Genomic DNA, 10,372 nt, shown 5'->3' with positions numbered 1-10,372 from the left:
AGATAATATCGGTTATAATTAAGTTACTGGATCAGTATTCTTTTTGTAACATTTTTATTATTGTATTTATCGTAAATATTCACATTTAATATACAATTTTCGAGAAATTTAACATTATATACAAATATACATTAAAAATTGCACGTAAAAAATCGATCGTATAATTAAAATATGATTAAATTTACAAATAAAAAAATTATCACAAGTTTATGTATGTATACTGAGAGGCATATATTATTTGTTACAAAAATGGTCTATTGGATCACAATTTTGTTAGGCAAGAACGTGCAATTTTTTGTATTATAATATCAATTATTAATATCAGTTAGCAATTCTGTACAAGTAAAAATAACAATCCAATTGTTACAAAAAAAATTTTCTTTCTGATTAAACGTTATCTTTTATACATGCATATATCATATTTAATACATTTATACATGAATATAATAAATCGATAATTCAATACGTATGTAAAAATCTTAAAAAGTGTATAAATCAAATAGTATATAAACCTAAGTACTAGTAAGAAATTTGAAATGTTATTTTCGAGTATTGATGTAAATATCTAATAATATATTTCGATTAATTATCTTTTTGAGATCTTTACGTTTAATCAGATCAGATAAAACATTTTAAAAGGTTTCTTTCTTAACATACAATATCAATAATAACATTTTTTATGAGATAATCATAAAAAAACTCAAATATTGATAAATTGATAGTAATAATTTCTATCAATGATTAATAATTCTGCAATCGAATTAATTATCAGATCCCAGCAAATAAAATTGCAACGCTATAAATGTAAAATTGTGCTTAATCTTAAGTTCATCGTTATGACTTTGGTTTAATAGGCGAGCTTAAATAATTCCGTGGAACGTAGCCTTGTTTACCATTACGATTCTCTACCAGCCACCATTCATCATTTCCTTTTTCATCATGAGGTCTGAGCAGTCTCAGCGCTTGGCCGTTAGTAATAGGCAACGTGCCCGGCATGTTTCCAGCAAAATCATATATCGCATAGTAAAACTAAAATTTTATCATGTTAAAGTAAAGATATTATTATTCCGAAAGATATTAGAAAATTATTAATATTCTATTATATTAGAATATTATACTAACTTCGCCATGTATATTCTGTATATTCTGATACACCTGAACTCTTGGCGTTTCGGGAACATTACTGTAATTGTGATATGCTTTTGTTTCTTGATCCAATGAAAGCAAATCCTGTAGATGCGACGAAAACACTTTCTTGATTTCTTTCTCTGGAGAATCCAACGACATCAAATTTGGAGGGCTAGCACTTTTTCTGCCGGCAGCAGCGACATCCGATGTGATTTGATCATGATGCTGACTCTGTCGCTGAACCGGTCTCAGTTTTTGAGATGGTAAGAATCCTTGAGTGACTCCAGTGTCGACGTACCATCTCGCCGGATTTCCCATTGGATCCTGCTTTTTTATAACTCCGATCAACGTACCTCTCGTAGCATCCACTTCCAATGTAGATGTACTGGCAATGTCCTCAACCACTACATATAATTTGTCCGCGGTGTATTTTTCTCTGAGCGAAGATCTCTGCTCTTCGGTTTGTTTAGACAATTGCGTTTGATCCTCGTCTATTCGGGCATTCGTACCAGCAAACGCAAAACGCGTTATTTGATTCCATATTAAATTATGATTTACAAGAAATGATTCCAGCACATCTTGTGACGATAGATGCGGTGTTGTCTAAAATAGAAAATTATGTTTCTTTCATTCTCGAATTATATTAGACTGAAAATTTTCTATTAAAGTTTTAATACCTCGCAAAGAGATATATATTGCTTCGTAATTTTTCCGCTTAATAATTTTCGGGCGCCAGCAAAAGCATTTATACAATTAACCAAAATGTTAGCTGCGGCATCCAACAAAATAGGTAATTCTTCCAACAATTGTTGATTCAGAGCTTCGTAATTACTCTTAGCAGTAAATAATTCTTCTTGTATCTGAAACATAAAATGAATCAGATAAAATTATGAAAAAATAATAAAAAAGATTTACAATAAAAATTTATTTTTTATTAAGTAACATAATTACAATTTTTGATTCTTTATATTTCTCACTCTTTGAAATAGCGGCGTCGTAATCCAACAACTTATCATGCCTCTTTGATACCAACATCGCTGGCCCTTCTAACAATGTCGCTAAAAAATGTAACGGGGTGCTAACTGTCTTCTCGATATATGACTTAAAGTCCTGTATGTATTGTGACCAAATTATAGCTCTTATGTCCTGCAACTTTTTCACCTCAGCAGTTGGACTTCCCTGATAATAATGAACTAGCAATTCAGCTATCGCTTCACCGGATATAGCTTCATCACTCAGATACGTAATACATTGCTCAATATCTTTCACCAATTGCCATGTACATTTCTCTATAGATCGAAATTGTTTCTCGAGCTCCTCAAATTCGGTGTCGCTCGCAACGTTTGTCAATCCTAAACTCGCCGACAATCGTGTGCTAAGTCTTGTTGACATTTTTGCTACAGAATGCATACTTAATTTTGACATTTTACTAAATAAAGTATTATCATTATCTAAATACTTTGATACGATATCTCTTCTCCGTTTGTATTCATTGATATAACTGGCCACATTTGTCATAGCCTCCCACGCCTCCATTATGGCTGCTTTATCTGGATGATTGTCTTCTGTACACTAAAAATTATTTTCTATACAGGAAAATATTATAATGCAATATAACTTTGAATATATAAATGCGTATAAATATTTATCTGAATTCAATTTCACAAATGCTGCTGAAATTGATATATATCAATTGGTAACTTCATTAAAATATATATTTCAAAATTAAACTTCTACTATCTTCTAAATAATCTATTTATATTCTTTGTATTTTGTGTAACTAACGCGATTACTTACCTTTATTAATTCATATAACATTAGAGGATACTTTACAATTCTTTGAATTGGCTTTATCAAAATGGAGCTCATATCAAAACATGCGATCCGACGACGTAATGTCTCAATACCCTTGTTAAATACTTTCATGATCTCTTCATTACTTTCATACTAAAATACAAATGATTCGATATAAATAATCCTAACTTCAAATAACCATAAACCTTACATTAGTATATAATTTTCAATTAAAAATTTCGATTAAATTATATATATATAAACCTTTTTCAACAATGCTAACGCAGCTTCATGATTCCCACAATACTTAACATAAACACTTTTCAATTTCTCGGCCATTTTCACGAAACAAGGCCCAACTGTTTGTAAATTTTCATCACAACCTTTCATAGCTCTCAAAATCATATCCAACAATTCCTCGGCAACATGAATAACTTCCAAAATATTCCCAAACAACGTAGCAACATCGATCCCCTTTGATTCGAGAAAACTTGGATTATGTAAATTAAATGTTTCGTATGTTAATTTCAGATCACGAACATATTCTTTTTCAGTTATAACTAATTCCGATATTACATTTTGACGTTGATCTGCATTCTTTTGTTTCATATTTACAGTATTATTGATTGAAAACTCGTTTTCCCACGTTTCTTTTTTAGCAGATACTTCTCCATTTACAATAGTCTCTTTCTGTAATGGCACTCTGCCTGGAGCAGGAGCAGGTGGTGCTGGTCTGTGCGGTTGCGACATTCTCTTCGGTTCCTCATTCACAACAACGTTCGCTTCCTTATGTCTAATCATCACAAAATCTTCAAAGTCTTCTAAATTTGATTCCTGCAAACTATTCAATGAATATTCGGATATCGGTTCGGAGCTCAAATATTCTCGTGGACACAAACCAACTAAACCATTCTTATTTTTCACTTTCACCCAATCCTCATTAGTCATTTCCAACACAGTGACACTCTCGCTCTCGTGGACATTTAAATCGCCATTCATTTGTGCATCAAAAGTATATAACACTTTTACAGTAGTATTCGGTTCCAAAGCATCTTTTTTTGCAGGAATTACTTCAGATTGGACTTGATGCTGCTTTGCTTCTGCACAATCGACTATTATGTTGACGTAAGATAATGGAAAAATACCTTTAGTAGTATCGATCGTACCCTCTAACCACTCAGTATCAATGTATCTAGTGAGATGCACTACTTCGCCGGCTCCAAAGCTCAGCTCATTTGGAAACTGTGCATTAAATGGATATAATGTTATAGCATATGGTTTAATATCAACTGAATTTGTATGACTATTATACTGTGTGCTGTCTGTATTATTAGTTGTTGGCAACACCTCTGGAAACAAATCAAAGTAATTTGGAGTAGGTTCAGTAGGCAAGTTTGCATAAGAATTTACAGAGGTTTCACCAAAATCTTTATAAATTGTATCATTGTGAACTGTCGAGAAAGATGTAAAATTGTTCTCAGTTGTACATGTAATTTGTCCTTGATTAATTATATCCTGATCTTCTTCTATGTAGGATATAAACCCTTCAGGGATTATGCCTTCTCTACCATCTTCCGTAACTCCACGACACCAACCATCATCCAAAATTTCTGTGACAACGACCATCTCGCCTGCAGTTAAATCTAATTCTTCGTCGAGTTGTGCCTTTAGTGTTGTTTTTACCTTAGCTCTTTTCCTTATTGATTTATTTTTTGTTTTCTAGTAAAAAGTATCCTTGTTAATAAACAATTTTGTACACAATTGATACATAAATATGATACAATCTCTTTTAATATCTTCAATATCTCTAATATCTTTAATATATTCTACCTTTATTAATGTTGTATCCAATTCCCATGTATGTGTTAATGGGAAAATTCCATTTTTGGAATCTATTCTGCCCATGCACCATCCTGAACCTATGTCCCTGACTCCAATTATGAGTTCTCCTAATAATAAGAGAATTTCTGTTTTTCAAATACTATTTACAATATTGAAACTTAAAATCTATTATTGTCTTCTCACTTTTGTTAAAACAATTAATCTAGTATCCTTTAAAAAATTCATGATGCAACAGCATGTCTTATATCAATAAGCTTACCTTCTGCAAAAGACAAATCTCCCACTTCTTGTCCGGGAAAGGTGGCTATAGAAACAAACAGTCTTTCTGTTTCACCAAAAGGAGGAATTTCCACTTTATGTAGGTGATTTAAGGGAAACTTGCCGACTTTGTCTTGTGATTGACCATGGCACCAGTGCTTGTCTATGATCTTGTGTATCTGAAACGAGGATAACAGACCAAGCCTATCACTTTCAGCTGTTTACACTTGACTGCTCGTTAGACTAGGCTCGTTAGGTTAGGCGTCAAGCGTTTGTTAGTACCACGAAATATTGTCCCTTGGGAAGACTCAGCTCTTCATCGACGATGGTAAAGAAATCGTGTAGCACCCTCGCCAGCGTTCCCGGCTCCATTTCCGCTGCGACACACTCGCATCCGTTGAACTTGCAATCCGTCCAGTATATAACACTCGAGTAGTGGCGAACCAGGCCAGCCTGGGCCAGCCAGTGGTGTGGCGTAGCGAGTTAGCAAGGCGCCTGACAGCCGATACTGCTCCGATAAGTGGCTGTCACGTGGCATACGTTATTATTGCGTGGAATTGAATTACGTAGCGATTAAATTATGTACCATTATTGAAGGAAAAACCGTCCACGTGTCGAATAAATGAATGAAATATTAATATTTTTCGCAATTAGAGTATGTTGTCTGAGAAAATAGATAATTGATAACGATCAATGACAATGTCGAACAAGAAAATTTAAATATTTCTGTCAGCAATCAAGATTTTATAGCGAATTAGATTGAATGCAGTGCGTACTGGTATATATTAAAGTCATCGTATGTAAATTAATGTAAAAATGTGTTTAATATAAATATAGAAACGGGTTAAAATATAAAAATGGTATAAATCACGAAATCTTCAATACTTAGGTAAAATATGTTTTTTAAATTCGAAATATATAGCGTTTCACTTTTACACTCAGATTAAATCAGTAACAATGGTTTTAATATGCACCAGTGCGCACGAATGCGTCCAACCGAATTCACTATTAATCATAAAAAATTTTTTTAGCATTCAAAACTTCGTTTATAAACAAAATAAGTGCAAAATGTTCGAACGCCTTGAATAATTATTTATGCAAAATTTAATATTTTACAAATACAGAAATTGAGAATATAGAATAATAATAAGATAAATAGAATAATATTTATAAATTTCAAATAAGTTTATATTTGAAATTCAAGATAATCGTGATAATTGTCGGAAATATAAGTTCAAGTGTTTTTTTTTAACAACGTACTTTATGCTTTACGTCACTTCATGTACGAGCTGCGTGTCGCGCGTATCAAGTGTTATGTCACGTAGTATTCGTGGAATCAGCTGAGCCGGTTGTGCGGATTGCGGAGTCAGCGGAGATCGATGTCGCGTTTATCGTTCTTTATTTATTTCGTGTAATTAGAACGACGTATATTTAGTACATACATGTGTCAATATCGTATGCATCGATAGTTCTTATGTGCAAAGTTACATCATGCAAAAAAGTCGTAGTCGAGCATTAATTGATGTATCTAGACCTATTTTTGTCAGTAGTGAGGTTAGGACAGCTGACATAACCTCGCACAAATGGATCATCTTTCATAGAAAATAATAAAGAGTAATAAAATAATGAATGGATTTGTGTGATTTCTCTTTCATTATTTATAACTTTTAATACCTATGTAAATCGTTTCTCTTATATATTTATTTATTTTATGTTTTCGCACAACTCATAAAAATTAAAGAAGATTAAATTATTCCTTTTCTTTAAAAATGACACAAAAAATGTTTTTGAATTATTATTATTATAAATGAGTTAGATGAAGATTATTCTATTAATCAAAAGTAAACCAACTTAAGCGAACTAATTCACAGTCCGACCACCAAATAGTACTTGTGTCATTCTTAAAGTTTTTAAAGAGATTATAATACTTACTTTCTACGAGAGTGACATATTTTTAATTGTATTGTTTTTGTAAATAAAAAGGAAAGTCTTCTACAGAAAATATTTAGATTTAAAACAGTTTTGATGATCGAAGTTTGAAAAAGAAATTGTCTTATTTTGAATTTAATCATACCTAATCAAGGTAAATATAAATTATTAGTAATATTTCAAGTTAGTCAGTTTTGATGAATAGTTCCATATTTATTATAATTTTTAGAATATCAAAAATTGTTGCAATTAAAAAAGATGGTTTTCAAAAATTGGGAAAGAAAAATGACAAAAGTAGCATTTGATTATGTTTCTAAGAATATATTCTTTTTATTAGTCAATAATTTCCTGTTAAGTAGAAAAATAAATTTTTCTCTTTTCTCAAATATTTAATTTTTTTCATTGTGTCACATTTGAAGCAAGGGAACAAAAAATGATCTTATATATACATAATGATACTACAATGACATTAAATATTTTGTACAATTTAGTGATTGTTATATTAACTTTTGGGACTGACAATATTTTTATAAAATGCATTGCATACACAAGATTATAAATATTACACAACGGAATCTACAAGTATTTAACAAAGTTGATACAGTAGATAAGAGATCAGGAATATTGCTACAAAATATTATTTGCCGTTTGAATCACAACTCCGAAGAATATCTATCTGAAGAAGATGAGAAGAAGCAAAACGCATACGTCAAGATCACTAGTCGTTATTTAGGCATTGCAGTTGGTGGACACAGGACGTTTATTTTACAACCCTATATAAAATGGGGTAGAGATAAAAAGAGAAACACTTCGCCAGAACTACAAATGGCTGAAGCTGTAGCACTAATAAATACTCTACCTAATTGGTGTGTAGTTGGAACAAAGTACTCCCCGTTACTTACATTACAGAGGAAGCATCTGCTGGGAACCGGCGCGATTGAGAATCTAAAGAAGGACTTAAGACAATGTCCAAACCCCACTGCCATATTTATTAGCACTAATCAGTTGAAATTTGTCCAAATCAGCGAACTGGAAAAGATCTTTGGTCTACCAGTGTATGATCGTTATTCCATAGTCATTCACATATTTCGTGAACATGCGAAGACTGCAGAGGCAAGGCTGCAGGTAGCCTTAGCGGAGATACCGTACATTCGGAAAAAAATATTTGAAACGTGCATTACCCGCAGTGGCGCGATAAACGTGACGGAGGAGACAAAATTGTTACTCGATAGCAAAGAGAAGAAATTGAAAAACGAATTGAAGAAGCTGCAGCAGCATCGACGAACAATCAGGAGTCACCGTAAGAAGCACGGCTTTCCCACGGTCGCTGTAGTCGGTTACACAAACGCAGGAAAAACTTCCTTAATAAAAGTGCTCACGGATGATAATTCTCTACAACCTAGAGACAAATTATTCGCAACCCTTGACACAACCGCGCATCAAGGCATTTTACCCAACAGGTTAAAAATTTTGTACATGGATACTATTGGGTTTATTCAAGATGTGCCGGAAACTCTGATTGAACCATTTATTGTGACTCTAGAGGATGCTATGATCGCTGTACGTTGGTTTTATATTATCTCTTCCTCTCTTCTCTCTTGCTAGTTGCTGTTATTTTTTTTCTTTTACAAAAATTTCCTAATTTAAGAATTCTTTTTCCTAGGACGTAGTAGTTCACATATACGATGTCAGTCATCCTGATATGAAGGCGCAATATCAACATGTCCAACAGACGATAAAACCCATGTTGGACGCTCGTCCAATAATCGACGTCGCCAATAAGTGCGATCTTGTTCAAAGCGACTGCATACCCAAGGATGTAATTGCCGTCTCCGCTAAAGATCTGACAGGTGCGATCAGAATTTATTGTCGTTGTCTATACAGTATAAATTATTCGAGCAAAGTTGCAACATTCCAGAAATATTGCAGTAACATTGCTACAAGCTTTTATGTATGGGCTTTAATGAATCCGCTAGATGCAATTTGAGCGTAATAACTTTAAAACAATTTAATATTTACAGGAATCGATTTGTTGCGCTTGAAGATACAGGAGGTCCTTTTAGCCTCTACTGGATTATTAAGCATACGTGTAAGGGTAAAAGTAGGCAGTTCTGCGGCTAGCTGGTTGTATAAAATGACGACAGTGACGAATGCCGAATCAGATCCGAACGACACTCAGTATTTAATTATGGAAGTGATTGCCACTGCGGTCGACATTCAAAAGTTCAGGAAATTTTTAAAACAATAAAAAGTTTTATACCACACTTTACTGTTTTTCAATGTTCTCTTCTTTTTACGTGATAGAAAGAGGTATTTTCTATTGTGAGCCTTATCTATTTTTTACGATTAAAAGGATTATATACGTATAGATTATCTATCAATCATGATATTTGAGTAATATTTAACAATATCATAATTTTATAAACAATTTTCTTCTACAAAAGACTATTTTACATTCCTTGTGTCATATTAAAAGTCTTTAATACTAAATTGCATAATTCACGAGCAGTAATTTACTATTAAAAATGTATGACAGAAAAAAAGATAAAAACATATGTATCGCCATTTTTATCGGAGAATTCAATTTACATATAAATATGTGAACTGAAAATGTTTTTTGTTTGAATGAATCACGCATACAGAACGCACTTGAAAATCTTAGAAATATCCTTGGGCGCGGCATGCTGCCAAGAAGTCATTTCTTTTTACAGCTCGGCATGTACACGTGCTCAGCACGTGTTTCTCTGCAATCGGCAGACGACACGACTTAAAATTTCAACTGAGAGTATCTGAGAGTTAGAGCTATTAACGAGATTAAAGACTTTATCATGGTACTTAGGCACAGGCGATGCAAGTATACAATTTGTAAAGTTTGCTTTGTAAATAGGATTTCATACTTAAAGCGAAGCTTGTCGTTTGTACTCTGAACTTTTCAACTTTGTAATATTCCCATTGATATTCACAAATGCTGTCGTCGATTAAAAGAAAAAGGGACGTTCTCAATAAATTGCATTCTATACGAAACAATTACAAAAAAATATTAAAATAGATTTAACGAACAAAATAAAAGTTAATTATTTTTTGTAAAATATGAGAAGATTTAAAGAATTATTCAATATGAGTCTAAATAATTTTTTATTCTAAATAAAATCATAAAACTTTATTTTTTAAAAGTTCCATGCTTTCAAGAGCATTTCATAATTACATATATAATCCAACAAAAATGCATTTTGTCAGAGGAATTTCCATAAATTTTCTCGTTTCTGAGGCCATAATAATTGATCATATCATACCGTCGTATAAATATTAATATCCTTTTGACGGAAAAAATTAAAACCTATTCAACGAATTGTAAATTTTTAAACTTTTTATTAACACTTCCATTTTTTTTAAATAAAAATTTAATGTATTCCTCACATGA

At 32.4% G+C, this 10,372-nt stretch overlaps 2 protein-coding genes across 6 annotated transcripts; one reads left to right on the top strand and one right to left on the bottom strand.

Moving 5' to 3' along the window:
* Nucleotides 1–37: 37 nt before the first annotated feature.
* Nucleotides 38–5,534, bottom strand: LOC105150068 (rho guanine nucleotide exchange factor 38). 3 transcript variants are annotated; one of them, XM_011062888.2, is made up of 9 exons: nucleotides 5,305–5,534; nucleotides 5,024–5,201; nucleotides 4,753–4,871; nucleotides 3,187–4,641; nucleotides 2,926–3,075; nucleotides 2,080–2,700; nucleotides 1,806–1,988; nucleotides 1,123–1,731; nucleotides 38–1,029 (listed from the first exon to the last, which is right to left on the bottom strand). In XM_011062888.2, exons 1-9 carry the CDS (start codon nucleotides 5,392–5,394, stop codon nucleotides 835–837), a joined length of 3,600 nt encoding a protein of 1,199 aa, XP_011061190.1. In that variant the 5' UTR covers nucleotides 5,395–5,534; the 3' UTR covers nucleotides 38–834. The 3 variants fall into 3 exon arrangements, with proteins under 3 accessions (XP_011061190.1, XP_087260014.1, XP_087260013.1); XM_087403888.1 differs by having other exon boundaries at nucleotides 5,024–5,232; nucleotides 5,305–5,513; XM_087403887.1 differs by having other exon boundaries at nucleotides 5,024–5,226; nucleotides 5,305–5,513.
* A 483-nt stretch (nucleotides 5,535–6,017) lies between these two features.
* LOC105150067 (putative GTP-binding protein 6) lies at nucleotides 6,018–9,215 on the top strand. 3 transcript variants are annotated; one of them, XM_087403890.1, is made up of 5 exons: nucleotides 6,018–6,636; nucleotides 7,006–7,105; nucleotides 7,443–8,511; nucleotides 8,615–8,801; nucleotides 8,973–9,215. In XM_087403890.1, exons 3-5 carry the CDS (start codon nucleotides 7,486–7,488, stop codon nucleotides 9,197–9,199), a joined length of 1,440 nt encoding a protein of 479 aa, XP_087260016.1. In that variant the 5' UTR covers nucleotides 6,018–6,636; nucleotides 7,006–7,105; nucleotides 7,443–7,485; the 3' UTR covers nucleotides 9,200–9,215. The 3 variants fall into 3 exon arrangements, with proteins under 3 accessions (XP_087260016.1, XP_011061189.1, XP_087260015.1); XM_011062887.2 differs by lacking the exon at nucleotides 7,006–7,105; XM_087403889.1 differs by lacking the exon at nucleotides 7,006–7,105 and having other exon boundaries at nucleotides 7,371–8,511.
* Nucleotides 9,216–10,372: the final 1,157 nt, after the last annotated feature.

This window comes from Acromyrmex echinatior, chromosome 3, assembly GCF_024713525.1.
Source record: "Acromyrmex echinatior isolate Ae372 chromosome 3, ASM2471352v2, whole genome shotgun sequence".
Lineage (NCBI taxonomy): Eukaryota > Metazoa > Arthropoda > Insecta > Hymenoptera > Formicidae > Acromyrmex > Acromyrmex echinatior.
This window is presented reverse-complemented; position numbering and strand designations above follow the sequence as displayed.

Bases quoted from the DNA above. Each gene is read 5' to 3' on its own strand.
- LOC105150068 (XM_011062888.2), bottom strand. From the start codon at position 5,394: ATGGAGCCGGGAACGCTGGCGAGGGTGCTACACGATTTCTTTACCATC. The intron at 3,076-3,186 runs GTTTATATATAT...TTTGTATTTTAG, and splicing joins CGTTAGCATTGTTGAAAAAG to TATGAAAGTAATGAAGAGAT. The intron at 1,732-1,805 runs GTATTAAAACTT...TTTCTATTTTAG, and splicing joins AATATATATCTCTTTGCGAG to ACAACACCGCATCTATCGTC.
- LOC105150067 (XM_011062887.2), top strand. From the start codon at position 7,486: ATGCATTGCATACACAAGATTATAAATATTACACAACGGAATCTACAA. The intron at 8,512-8,614 runs GTACGTTGGTTT...TCTTTTTCCTAG, and splicing joins TAGAGGATGCTATGATCGCT to GACGTAGTAGTTCACATATA. The intron at 8,802-8,972 runs GTGCGATCAGAA...TAATATTTACAG, and splicing joins CTCCGCTAAAGATCTGACAG to GAATCGATTTGTTGCGCTTG.